The sequence below is a fragment of the Barbus barbus genome (genome assembly GCF_936440315.1).
Source record: "Barbus barbus genome assembly, chromosome: 3".
Lineage (NCBI taxonomy): Eukaryota > Metazoa > Chordata > Actinopteri > Cypriniformes > Cyprinidae > Barbus > Barbus barbus.
This window is the reverse complement of record NC_136731.1, coordinates 34,347,504-34,361,899: the sequence shown is the minus strand read 5'-3', so window position 1 is coordinate 34,361,899 and position 14,396 is coordinate 34,347,504. Positions and strand designations below refer to the sequence as shown.

General features: G+C 36.8%; 1 protein-coding gene across 1 annotated transcript in view; it reads right to left on the bottom strand.

The window, feature by feature from the left end:
* Window positions 1-14,396, bottom strand: part of LOC306847989 (liprin-alpha-3-like) — a gene marked incomplete at both ends in the record, with an annotated part of 32,399 nt that overhangs the window by 3,795 nt on the left and 14,208 nt on the right. The window contains 17 exons of the mRNA XM_079382279.1: window positions 2,922-3,019; window positions 3,278-3,453; window positions 4,253-4,279; window positions 4,971-5,033; window positions 5,875-6,075; window positions 6,284-6,365; window positions 6,457-6,550; window positions 7,726-7,877; window positions 8,008-8,141; window positions 8,228-8,468; window positions 9,892-10,085; window positions 10,179-10,344; window positions 10,961-11,040; window positions 11,160-11,222; window positions 12,674-12,805; window positions 13,820-13,903; window positions 14,017-14,151. Coding sequence (XP_079238405.1) covers window positions 2,922-3,019; window positions 3,278-3,453; window positions 4,253-4,279; window positions 4,971-5,033; window positions 5,875-6,075; window positions 6,284-6,365; window positions 6,457-6,550; window positions 7,726-7,877; window positions 8,008-8,141; window positions 8,228-8,468; window positions 9,892-10,085; window positions 10,179-10,344; window positions 10,961-11,040; window positions 11,160-11,222; window positions 12,674-12,805; window positions 13,820-13,903; window positions 14,017-14,151 — 2,122 coding nt within the window. The remainder of the gene's footprint in view (window positions 1-2,921; window positions 3,020-3,277; window positions 3,454-4,252; window positions 4,280-4,970; window positions 5,034-5,874; window positions 6,076-6,283; window positions 6,366-6,456; window positions 6,551-7,725; window positions 7,878-8,007; window positions 8,142-8,227; window positions 8,469-9,891; window positions 10,086-10,178; window positions 10,345-10,960; window positions 11,041-11,159; window positions 11,223-12,673; window positions 12,806-13,819; window positions 13,904-14,016; window positions 14,152-14,396) is intronic.

The following is a 14,396-nucleotide window of genomic DNA, read 5'->3' as shown; positions in this document are numbered from 1 at the left end:
ATCATGCAGAAATATCCAATAGATCTGGGTATTGACTGTTTTAGTGTGTTTTCAGGTACCGTAGTTGATTTTAAAATAATGAAATGCCAATAACTGATAAATGTCTAACATTAAAACTCTACTTTATCTATAAAAAATAAAACACTACAAACAATTGTTTGGAATACAGCAGGTACATGTAGGCATCAAAACATTGCAGTATTGTACAGCATGAAAAATGGAAATTAATTTTGACATTTACTAAAGATTACATGTAACTCTTTTAAATTATTAGTATTTTTAAAGACTCACTTTGCATGTAGCAATGCTCACAAAAGTATCCCTGCACTACAGTGAGCAGAGATATGTGTGCATGAAAAGCTATTCACTCATGCTTAACATCGTCTCAAATGGCATGAAGGCATCTGTGTTGCTACGCGATGAATCACTTCTAGATCAGCGAAGGCATCTGTTTCTAATCAAGGTACTGAACGAGGCGGTAACTGCACCTTTAAAACAACTCACAACTTGTGAGATTAATAATGCGATCTGTGCATTGTGCTTTGATCAGTTGACTCTTCAAATGTGAAATCTCTGTTGTGCCATTGAATCCTGTGCATAATGGAAGGATGGGCCGCTCAAAGCTTTCCAGACGTCATTGCTGGTAATGTATGTTATTATTAACAAATGCATTCTGTGTAAACACCCTTCCTCTCTCTCTCTCTGCCATATTCTCATTCATTGTCCGATGTTTTGATGAACTGTACATTCCACAAGTGATGTACAGTTGTTGCTTTTTCCCTTTTGTGCATTTTGTTTATCAGACTGTTCTGTTGTGTGAATTGATTGATGATGCAAAGCAAAGATTAACATGAGAAAATCCAAAACTTGGAAAAGCACCAGAAAATGTCATGAAAGACCAACTCGGACTTCCATGATCACGCAGACTGGTTTATGCTGGTTTAATACTGGTTGAGCTAGTGGATCAGTATAACTCAGAATGCAAAAGTTTTGAAGGACAGCCTTCCTGGATTAACTAGTTAAAGGAACGAAGAAAAAAGTACACTAGCAATCAAAAGTTTGGAGTCGAGAAAGATTTTTATAGTCTCTTATTCTCACCAAGGCTGCACTTATTTGACCAAAAATACAGTACAAATGCTAATATTGTGAAATATTATTAAAATTCAAAATAACTGATTTCTAGCTTAATATGTTCTAAAATGTAATTTATTTCTGTGATGGCAAAGCTGAATTTTCAGATGCCAACAGCTTCTGAAAACAACTGTGCTTCTTAATAATTTTGTGGAAACTGTGATACATTTTTTTCACGACTATTTGATGAACAGAAAGTGCAAAACAACAGGATTTATTTGATTAAGCTTTCATAACAGCGCCAGGGCAAAAACGTTAAAACTACTGTCAAGATTTAGCAAGACTAGCTGATGCTGAAATCTTAATTCATGCATTAATGCTCTATTTCTTGGTCTGCCTAAAAAACTTATTGCAAGGTTACAGTATGTAATAACCTCCGCAGCACAACTTCTTACCTTCACCAGGCGTTCTGCTCATATTACTCTACTGCATGATCTTCACTGGCTACCTGTGGCATCTCGTATACATTTTAAGAGATTACTTCTAACATTTAAGGCATTAAATGGTCTTGCACCTCCATATCTGTCTGACCTACTGTACTCCTACTCTCCACTCCGGCCCCTCAGATCTTTTGTCCATTCCTCGTTATCGGCTGTCCACTGTAGGTGGTAGGTCATTCAGTTTCAACGCTTCGAAATTATGGAATTCGCTTTCCCTTACACTTCATAACTTATCTTCTTTGTCTACCTTCAAGACGCATTTTGGATAATGTGGCTTTATTTGGCCTGTATGTTTGTATTGTCTTTTGGGTATGTAAATGTTTTGTATAGCACTATGTAAAGTGACCTTGAGCAATGGAAAGGCGCTACATAAATAAAACTTCTTCTTCTTCTTCTTCATTTACTAAGTGGGAAATTGGTGCTGAAAAGGCACAGTTATTTTTGCGACTTGTGAACTGTTATAAATTCACTGTAAACCATGGCTTCATGGGGCATATTGCCTTTATAAAATGGTTATTCCATATACATAGCAAAATAAAACAAAGCTAATAAAATGTAATATTGATAAAAACATTCTTCCGTCAAACAATTCAGAAACAGTTGTGGTTGCAACAAAGTAGTTGCCAAGCATGCAACACAAAGATGCAGAAACAAGCATGTGTATGTTTGTAGAGTACAGCTTCCAATATGGCTCAACCAATCAGAATCAAGGACTGTAACTATCCATTTTAGAATTTATATTTTAAAACAAATCCCATCAAACAAATAAATAATACAAAAAAAATCTCTTCATATAAACAAACTCAAAGTCTTTGCCTGTGCTCTTTCCATTGAAAATCAGAGGCAACCACTGTATTTTGATCACAGTACAAACAGAGATGCTTCATACATGCAGCATACATAGTTTTTTATCTAAATTAGACTGTATAATTTTGAAATTTGAAGCAAAAACAGAAAGGTCTGCCTTTTGCTTGATCCTACACTACACTTGAAACTACACCACACAAAACATATGAACGAAACAAAATCAAATTCACTCTCTGCGATTTGTTTAACATCTTATTTGAATCATATTTGTATCGATTTTTAACTGGATCGGGGTGCACTGTTACATCCCTAAACAGTACCGTAGTATATTACAAAAAATATATATTTAATTAATATTTGCAAGCTACAATAGTGTTAATGGTGTGTTACTGGCACCAACATGCCATGCAAGGGACCAGCATCATATGCAGCTTGGACAAGACCCCTAAAATGACACTGTAGCCTTGTCAGTGTTAGGCATCTCTGTTAGCAAAGATAAGCAAGTAAGAAAAAGAGACGAAGGAAAAGATTCAAAAAGAAAACCTTTATTCTGGTGCTGGCTCTCATCTCTCCTCCTCTCCAGCTCCTTGCGGTCATAATTGAGGCGCTTCAGGCACATGATGCCATAATGCAGGCTCACCCTGTGGGGTCAAAAGGTCACAAGGATCAAGAGAGAGGTCGCGGGGCTATCTAAATTCATTAGGATATGCTACCCTGACAAACTGTTACAAGAGCTGACCCCAGGCACATTTGAGACTAGGAAAGGCCCTAAGACACACACCTGCACCATCAGAATAACTGATTGGCATTAGATGGAATGAGATTAGGAATGATAAAGAGAAAGAATAATGAAGCGTGTGGCAGCATTTAACAGATGGGGAGAGGGAGGCAGAAAATACCTGTGGAAACTGTCCACCATTTTCAGCTGCCCACGCAGCTCTTTCTTGGTCAGATGGTCCAACATGCGGGCGTCCACCAGTGACTCCATGAAGTAGCTTCTGTACTGGGGCAAACCCAGACTGGGCAGCCAATCATTGCCCACCCACTCATGGTTCATATCTCCATAAGCCAGGATCTACCACAAAGGAGGGCCAAAAAAAAAAAAACATGTTTTCTATCACAACTGTATTCCAGTTCATTCATTACAATGTGTATTTGATGCTTACAAATCCAAACTTTAGGGCTTAAAAATAAAGTTCTGGGCCAGTCACTTGCCTTATTGGATCAGCACTATATCTTTCTTTTTTATCATAAGTTCATAAATCTTTACGCCTACTCGCCTAGCATAAAACAGTGTTGTTATTGTTAACAAAAGCTAAAACTAAAAATATTAAAATCATTTTGCGTGACTGAAATAAAGGAATATATATATATATATATATATATATATATATATACACACACACATATAAGCTAATAAACATTATAATAGTATATATTGCTATTACAGCTATTGGAAAAGAAAACATTTAACATATCTAAACTAAGATTAATATTTAATAGAAAATGTATATATTAAATTTTAAATAAACATTATTTTGAATGTAAAATTGTAAACAATACATTAACAACAATTATTACAATTATAACAGTTATTTTAACATTTCATTGATTTTATTTATTATTGAATATTTGTTTAAAATTTGGAAAATCAAACATTTTAAATCTGAAATTTAAAGGAGATTTTAGATACATTGTTGAGGCTAAATCTCTGACCTACCTTCCAATTATCAAAAAGGAAACAGCAGTTAAGTGATTCTATGTGATTTTGATCCGAATACACACTTCATTTACTCTTAAAGATCATTTAGTCTTAACTATCTGATGGCACCAACAGTTTGAAAGTGTTTAATGGACGTATTGACGTTACTCACCTGATCCCAGCTAATCTCTTTCAGCTCCTTGTGTGCGGAGGTGATAGCATGATAAGAGAGAGGTGAGGAAGAGGAGATAAGGAACGCAGCAGAGGGGCAGCAGGAAAGACACATCGATGGACAGGAAGAGGAAAGAAGAATGAAGAGGGAAAGCAGGAAGAGAGGTACAAAGGGAGGAACAGTTTGTTAGTGACCGGGTCATTAGTTGGAAGCAGTTCACACTGAAACAGAAAAAAGAGGGAAAGTTGAGGATGTTCAACGCTACAGTCTAGCCAGACACACAGAGGGAGAGAGAGAAAGAGAGAGACACATCAACACATGTCCGATCACTCCACTCTCTCCTCGTGTCGCCTCTCATACTGTCCACTAGGGGACAGAACACTTTAGAATCCAACACTCCTGGTCTTTATTTTAGCGAGTTGAAATGTATTTTTTTTTTAAACTGGGGGGGCGGGGGGGCAGGACAGTCTGATTAATACAGATATATTCACAAAATGAATATCGGTTCCAATACAGTATCACATCAAACACGGTCAGAACGAGTGCAGTCATTGGTGGGTAAGAGGTTTTGTGTCAATATGCATTCTTTAAATGTATTCCGAGTAGTTAATGGCTTCAACACACATTATTTGGATCTGTTACATGTTCTTTTCCCAAGCTAGTGATCTAGTCAGGCATCAACAAGTACTGACAGAATGCAAAAAGTGTGGCTACTAACTGGTTTGGTTGCTGCGGTCAGGGACTCCATCTCAGCGTGGGTCATCCACACGTTACTGGTTGACTGTGGTAAGAAAAGAAAACAACACATACAATCAGGATTACTGTTTATTAGTATTATGTTGGGTAGGGTGAAAATGTCTATGATCACACTGAAAATCAGGAATTCAGACTCTAATGTTTAATAAGAACAACAAAGTAATTTTATTATATAAAATGAATAAAAAATATTCACGATGCTGTACTCTTTCTAGGCCACTAATTACAAATAAAGTAAATATGTAATACTGATCATGTGACTTTTTGACCATTCTGTAATCAAGTTGGAGAATATGAGTTCATACAGCTCAAATGCTGCTGTAAGAAACATTACATACACTACCTTTAAAAAGTCTTGAGGTATTTTTATAGTATTTTTCTTTTTTAAAGAAATGAATATACTTTCATTCAGCAAAGGACGTATTAAACAGGCAAGACAGCAAGGACTTTTACATTCTTATAAAAAAGTGTTTCAAATAAATGTTACTATTTTTAACTCTTTAATATATTATAATAAAAACAGTTATTCTAAAATAATATTTCACAGTATTACTGTTTTTACTGTATTTTTGATCAAATATGTAAATGCAGCCTTGGTGAGCATAAGAGACTTCTTTCAAAACCATTTAAAAATCTTACTGACCCCAAACATTTGAACGGTAGTGTATGTTCATTTTCATTTGAACTTTTCACTTAAATTATTTTGCTGATAATATAATGTGTAATAAAACTAAATTAAGTAAAACGATAAACAGAGGTATTTTAATTTATCTCAGTTTTTGGACCCCAAAGAATCCTCTTTTTTTATGGTGCATTTAGCATATGTGAGTGTATGTGAGTGTTTGTGTGAGCGTGTGTGAGCGTACGGAGCGTGTGCTGGCCGGGGCCGAGGGGCTGGTCAGGGACACCATCTCCTGAATGGCCAGTCTCAGTTTGAGCCGGTGCAGAGGGTTACTGATGCCGATCTCTCTCTGGATTTCTGTGTCTGACAGGTTTGCCATTATGGCTCCACTCTTCACGTTAGCACGACAGGCAGCAACGTACCATGCCGGCATGCCCACCCACAGCTGAAAGAGAGAGAGAGGTGACCTTTAGGAAAGCACAAAAAAAAGTGCTAACAGGAAGCGCCTTTTCTTAGGACATCAATGTTACAGAGACTGTAAGTAGATAGTCTGAAACAATAATGCCATATTTTTTAAACATAATAGCACATATCAATGTAAAACTAATCAAGCCCCTTTCTATCCATTGCAACGCTCAGATATGGAGTCATACTTCCAGCCAGGAGACAACAGTGGGTCCATCCCAAGATGCAAAGGGTAGCCCCTGTCGGCATGCCTCCTCCAAAAGCTCATGCCTAAAAGAAATGGAGAGAAGTGTATTCAGTACAAAGAATGAGATACAGAGTAAGAAGAAAAACTACACTAGACTGGTTAGAGTAACATTACTTCTTCTTGCTGCGACGGTCCTTGTCCACCGGACCGGCCATCTTAGTGAGTCCGAGGGGATCCACAGAGCCCAGATCATCTGAAGGGGTCGAGGCTACAGGAGGCACAGAGAGGTTACGGGTGGCAGTTAAATGAACAGGACTGAATGAACAGTGGATATTAAGCACTTTACTGCCCGTTAAAGGAACATTAAGATGTTGTTTATCCTGATGCAGTTATCAATACCGCAAATTCGCAATGATTACCATTTTTACATTGTTATATAATAATATTTGGTAATCAATTGCATACTACAGATTTAGTTTACAGGGCTTGTTTAGAAACCATCTGTTTCTTGAGCAGCAAATCGGCATATTCAAATGATTTCTGAAGGATCATGTGACACTCAAGACTGGAGTAATGATGCTGAAATTCAGCTTTGCCATCACAGGAATAAATTACAGCTTAATTTATTTAAATAGGAAACAGCTATTTTAAATTGTAATAATATTTCACAATTTTACTGTGTTTGCTATATTTTTTGATCAAATAAATGCAGCCTTGGAAAGCATAAGAGACTTATTTCAAAAACATAAAAACATCTTACCAAGCACAAGATTTTAAATGCTAGTGTGCATACTGCATATATAAAACATAAGTTTTTCTGTTCCAGGAGAATGAACCAAATATAGTGATGACTCGTGTTGTACTACACAGATTTTTGTCAAATCAAATGCTCTCTAGAATGAGAATGTCCTTCCCACTAGCACTAAAGGAAACAACTAGCATGTAGAAAATCATGTTGAATGACTGTGACATAAATAAAGGTTATTTATTATTTAAAAAGGAAATGAGCCCTTTGATATGTCCCAAGCAAACAAATGGTTTCATTAGGAACAAGTCAGCAATTTCTTAGGAACTTTAAGGAACGTTTCCAGAGAATTTAAACATATTCCTCTGATTCTGAGCAGTGCTATTTTTTATTTTGTTGTCAAGCACGTTTTTTGTTTTAAAAGGAATAGTTCACCCAAAAATGAAAATTCTGTCATTAATTGCTCACCCTCATGTTGTTCCAAACCCGTAAGACCTTTGTTCATCTTCAGAACACAAATTAAGATAAGGTAGTAAGGACATCATTAAAATCACCATCTGCTGTCAAAAATATCTTAATTTGTGTTCCGAAGATGAACGAAGGTCTTCCGGGTTTGGAACGATACAAGGGAGAGTAATTAATGACAGAATTTTCATTTTTGGGTGAACTATCACTTTACGCATTTTAGTTAGACTCACCTAGAGATGCTGACTCACGTCCAGGCTGACCCATTCGGACCTTATCCTTCTTCCCAAAGAGCCGGCCGATGGAAGACTTGATGCTTTTCTTTTTGCTGGCCTTGTGGAGGGAGTCCTGGCTACTGTTTGAGCTGCTGCCATCAGCGGAGAGGCTGGAAATCCACAGAGAGAGACAGGGAAATGTCACTTTAAAAAGACTGAAGTTTGAAGGGAAAGACATTTTGTACAGTGCAATCTCAGTCCTATGTAAAGATGGATTTCAGGCCGGGCCGTTTAATGCACCTGCGGAACTCGCGACTGTCATCCAACATTGCACCAGGGTGAGTATGTGTCATCCTGTCCAATCGCAGTGCACGGGGGGTGGGAGGAGGAGTGGAATCCAGAAGGGCCAGGGACCTATCGTCATCTTTGTTGTTCTGAGGGGCAGAATGGAGTCAGCTGTTTGCACATTTATTCAGTGTGTGATAGCAATGCTTGTGAATAATCACACACACGCTCCTACCTGTCTGTCTGTCTCGCGTGCTGGGGAGTGGGGCAGGCGGGGAGTGGAGTGCCCGGAGCTGGGTGGAGAGGGCGATGCCAGGGTGGAGGATGTGAGGGATGGGGGGATGAAGCCACGGCCTGTGCTGTCCCGTCCCAGAGAGGTCGGAGGGACTGGAGGGCCATCCAGAGCCACGCTGCTGACTCTGCTCTCGATTTCTTCAGCACGAAGCTCTGTGCTCTCCTTCTCTTCCTGAATCAGCCTGAAGAAAATATGAAGGGAGGGTAAGACAAAGGCTTCTGTAGGTATTCAAGACTTTTTAAAGGTGTGTTCAGACCAGAAATGATATCTATAAAGATAACTATACATATAACTACAGTATATTAGCATTAACAATGGACGATACTGTTCTTATTACAAGCTTGCGTTGCAGTTTTGTCATCTACCATTTTAAATGCCTGAGATAGATTCTGGTTGGCTGTCAAAAATGTATTGATCATCAGCTGAAAGTGAAAGTGATCCAAAGATACTGTTACCCTGTGTTGTTATCCTTATAGCTTATCCTTATGCTGTGGACTTCCCTTTGTTCTAACGAATATTGAAACTTTGTAGTTATTGTCCTTGGTACGAAAGGTGTAAACCTTTTCAAAGACCACCTAAATGGAAATTGCTATCATATTTTTATTGAACAAAATTTTATTTTTCATAATTTTAAGTTCCTAGGGAATACACATATGGTAACAAATATAAACTTGCAAACTTGAGCTCTTCAGTGCCAATAATAGAGCATAAAATATAAATTTACCTTAAATCTACTTAAATCCAACAAGAATCAATCACAAGTGCTGTATTCCCTCATACAACATTAAATATTAATACAAATATGAAAAAAAAAACATTTATGGCTCCAATTTCAAGCCTTGAATTGAAAAAAATTAAATGAAATCTCAAAATATTTTAAATATTTTAAAAATCTATATTTATAATATATTTTAAAATAATATATTTTTATATAAAAATCTTTTTATATTTCCAAAATTCGAAGGACAGAGAGAATGAATCAAAGATAAATAAACCAAATTTTAGGCTGGTTAATATCCATCAATCTACTAGTTAGTTATTCAGTGCTAACTAGTCTGTTCTAAAAATACACAAGTTTGAGGTTAGTAATTTTTTTTTCTTTTTTGAAAGATATTAATACTTTTATTTAGCAAGGGTGCATTAAACTGATCAAGAGTAACAGTAAATATTTCTATTTCAAATAGATGTTGTTCTTTTGAATGTCAGAAGAATCACGTTTTTTTTCACCAAAAAAATAGCATCTTTGCCATCACAGGAATAAATTACATTTTAAACTACATAAATAGATAAACCATTAATTATATTTATATATGTACATTTATATATATTGTAGTGTGTAAAACTTCCAATCGGGTGGGGTGAGGTGAACTCAAACTAGCAGGTATTTCTTAAGACTGAGATGAAGCCACCCATCAACTACTTGATTTTGAAAATAATTTTATGCACAGAGGTTCCCTGCCATATACTCTCCTAATCGAGTGTCTCTCCTGCTCTTTCCCATTAACCTCCCTTTCTGAGCACTCTCCATTACATATGTCTGTCCCATTAAATTAAAGTTTATTTTTAAAGCTGTCTCAAGGTTCCTCTGTCTCGAGTAAACTCACTTAATCTCTTTGTTGATGGCCTCCAGCTGCTCCTGCAGCATGATAGCGAGAGTCTGCACATCTGTCTGGCCGCTTGGCGAGAGCAGCTCCGATCCGAAGAGCGTCTCACGATCCTCTTCATCATCAGAACACCTGTCCTCCACGCCACCCTCAAACCCAGTGCCCAGCAAAGCTCCGGTGTCCCAGTCGCCGTACTACAGATGAGAAAGATAAGAAGAGACTAGTTTAATTTCATGTTAAGCCATTTTCAGTAATTTATTAGCAGGTTCATACAAAGATGTTCTCACTTTGCTAGTGTCCTCCCTTGCCCCGCCCCAGCGTCCACGTTGAGTCCGTCTGACCACGCTTCCTGTACCTGTGTTTCCATAATGATCTAAGTGGGTGGTGGAGCCAGCAGGAAGTGACCCTCCTCCCTGGGAGTACCTCAGCTCCAGAGCACTTCCTGGCAGAGACCTAATAGAGATGCACAAGAGGCCACAAAATCAAAACTGCCCCTATTTATGGTTAGTGTTTGCCCACTTTTCACAATGTAAATGATTCCTGATGGATAAAATCATCCTGTCCTATGTTTTTCCCTCAATAAGTATTTAGTTAAACTCAGAAATAAAAAAACTATTTATAAATTTGCGGTCAGTTAGATTTTGTACATTTTTTCATCATTTTAATGTTAAAGTAAAAACAGTAATATTGTGAAATATTATTAGAATTTAAAATAACTTTTCTATTAATTACTTTCTATAATTTAATTCTGTAATTTTATTCCTTTGATGGCAAAGCTGAATTTTCAGCTGTTTTCAGTGTCACATGATCCTTCAGAAATCATTATAATATGCTGATTTGATGCATTTCTGATTTTGATACATTTTCAAGGTCCTTTGGTAAAATAGTATTAATTATTAAACAAAACTTACTGAACCCAAACTTTGAATGTTACACACTGAAGTAAAATTGATTGTGAATGTCTTATCATGGTAACATCAGCATAAAGAACGAATGAAGCAGTCACATACTTCATAAACTGACATAAATGACTTTTAAAAGAAGACAGCAGAAATGTTATGCGTCTTACCGTGAGTAAGAGGAACCTGGTCGTCCTTTCAGCTGGTCCAGCTCTAGTTGAAGCCTCTCCAGCTCTGCAATTAGTTGATCCTGGGAGGAAAAATATATTAGTATCAGATAATGTAGCCATCTGGACACAGGTCAATTGAACAGACCTGTATTTCCTTTCCTTTCTTTACAATAGCATTATAGTTTAAAGAGAAAAATACCTTGTTCGCTAAGAGATCATCTTGGATCTTCTTCATGTTAGCGAGTTCCTCAGACAGAGCGTTCTGTAACACATTACACCAGATGCTTACACATAAATTCATTCAGTTGTAAGGTTTTTTTTATCCAAATTAATCTTGTGTGTTCCCTGGGAATCCTATGTCATGGGAAAACCATGACAGTGGCATGGTTAGTATCATGGTAGGATGGGTCACAATGGAGAAATACCTGATCAGTCAACCAACTAGTCAGGTGTGGTTCGCTAGTTTAGATTATAATCATTTTTATTTTTGGTTTTGATATGGTTTTGCTTAAATTAGCACACCATCTGAGTGTGCCTTGTTCAGCCGTTAGCTAGTTTACAAGGCAATACCAGAGGGACATCAGTGCTTCAACTGTAATTTTATGAAGCTACGAGAATACTTTTTGGTGCGTGAAGAAAAAAAACTAAAGACTTTTTTCAATAATTTCTTCTCTTCTATGTCTGACTTCAATGTGTGTTCACGAGAGTACCCCGACACAACCGAAACAAGCCACAGTGCATCACATGGACTATTCTGATATACTATTTTAATGATGTCTTTACTACCTTTCTGGGCCTTGAACGTGGTAGTTGCGTTGCTGTCTATGGAGGGTCAGAGAGCTCTCAGATTTCATCAAAAATATCTTAATCTGTCTTCCGAAGATGAACGAAGGTCTTAAGGAAGGACATGAGGGTGAGTAATTAATGACAGAATTTTCATTTGTGAGTGAACTATCCCTTTAATTCTTAAAGAAATCAGTAATAATAATTAGTTATAAAACAATGAATAAAATTAATTACTTAAAATTATAAGCAGAAAAAATATAGGCAATATTTGATTATTTTTCTATGACTTTCTAGACCTAGAAATCATGCTTTTGAAATTTCCTCATATTTACATGACCTTTAGATCCCTGAGCATTATGTATGTTGGATTAAAAAATAGCTTTCCTAACTGTTAAAAATGCATCTTGAGACTTGCGCTTCTTCAGTCTGTTTTTGAACATGCCTTTCATAAATGGCCTCTTACAAACACATCCAACTGCGCTCAGAGGAACCAGAAACAGCATAATTATACTTCATCGAAACTGATTAGTTAACTACAGTGGTTGTTCAGGCATCCTACAACTAGTAGATTTTGAAAATATGTGGTTTGGCACATTCCTAGACCACTCCAGTCTCATGTCTTCTGTTTTCAGGAACAAGTCTTCTGTTTCTGGCATTAAGGGCAAATTATGTTTCAGCCATTTATCATGGATTCTCTGATGAGAAACGCATTGAGCATGAAACACCTGCTTTTGTGCTGAAATAATGAGGGAGGACACATAGAGGAAGACTGGAACTCCAATTAGACGCAAACATAATTGAGGCAACATCTGGATTTTTGAGGCAAACATCAAAGATGTGGTGACATGTCAAGGCTATTTTTCTGTTTTCTGGATGTGTATGCAACGTTGTCAAGGAACTCAAATCTGAAATTGTGGAGGGTCACACCTTCTCCTCCAGGGCAGCCATTCTCTCCTTCAGGTGCAGCTGCAGTCTCTCATTGGACTCTGACAGAAGCTTGTCCACCGTGTCAGAGAGACGCTTGTTGTGTTCGTCATTCATCCGCTCCCTCTGCCTCGCCTGAAGGAAGGGAGCGAAAAAGAGAGGGAAAAGTCACGGAAAGAGAAAGATGGATGATGAATTTTGAGTATATACTTGACTAACAGTGAATGAAAGATATGTGACATTGATGAGAGATTATGCTGTGTGATTTTAAGCATATTCAAGAATAAGACTATTTTGATTCTTATTAGTATATTTTGCTCCCACCAGATGGGGATAAACTACAAGAAATGTGGTTGTTTCTTAGATCAGTTTCTTACAAGCTAGAAGTCAACTCTAAATATAAATCAACTGTATAAACCACTTGTTTTTTAGAATATGAAAATGTAAAATGCTAAAAATGTTGTTTTTTTTATTTAAAAAACGTGATTTTTTTTCCCCCACATGTGCTCATATGTATTCATACATCTACCTGTAAAATTGTTTTCAGATGCACCAGATGAGTTTTTTTATTTTACCTGTATTTGAAATATACTTTAACATATTTAAATATTTACATGCAAGTAAATGTTAAATATTTACAATATTTAAAATATAATTAAGCATTTTAAAATCAACATATTTAACACATTTACTTTTTTATTTCAAAATAATTACAGGTTGCAGATGTTAGCTCACTGAGAAATTCATAATGTAACGTTTGTGAATCAAACAAAAAATTATATTTACACTTATTTCATACTCAATGTTTCTGCATTTGTATTTTCATTTTCGAATAATCAGGTTTTTTTAAAGTCTTTGCACACTCCGAAATTCACATCTGAAATTTTTGCACGCTAAAAAATAAATACGACCTCATGTCAATCACGTTTACCGGTACACACTGCCCCCGAAACCTTCATCCGTCATAAAAAAAAAATTGGATCGGGATCAATTTTCTGCATTTAGGATGATAAATACGAAAAAACACATACACAAATTTTGTTCTCAGTGTGCAAGGACTTTTACTCTAAAAACCCATTCAAAGTGAAAATACTTCACTATATTTGAGAGTAACATGCTGAACAAATGAAAAATGAGAGGATGAGTCACCCTCTGTAGCTCCTGATTTTTCTCTTCAAGTTGTGCCTCCAACTGTCTCAGTCTCTCCTCAAAGTTGCCATGACGCTCCTCCGCCTAAACATCAGAGTAAGGATAAAATTAATTTTAACATCGTTTGAACCTGTTCTCAATTTGAAATGACTTAATTGCACAGCACCTCAAACAGATCTGAACCTGACAGCACACACCTTGTTGAGTGCCGCCACTCTCTGGGCGAGCTGAGCCTCGATCTCGGGCAACGTCTCGGCCCTCTGGAGGGTTTGCTGCAGCTTCTGTTTAGCATCATCTAGACGCTCCTGGAGCTGCCTGTTCTTCTCTTCACTCTGAGTGACAGAACAATAAGCCAAAACAATACAGAACGAATTAACAATACCAATACCAAACAATACCATAATGAGCACATTCTCTTCAGGAAAAATAGTGCTTTGTTTTTGGTGGAGACCTGGTGTAAACACAATGGAACTTCTTTTTGTCAGAAATTAACCAAAAGAAAATAATAAAGAAATAAAATTATGAACAAAAATCAGTATGTATGAACAGCAAAGAGATATGTTACGTAAAACCAAAG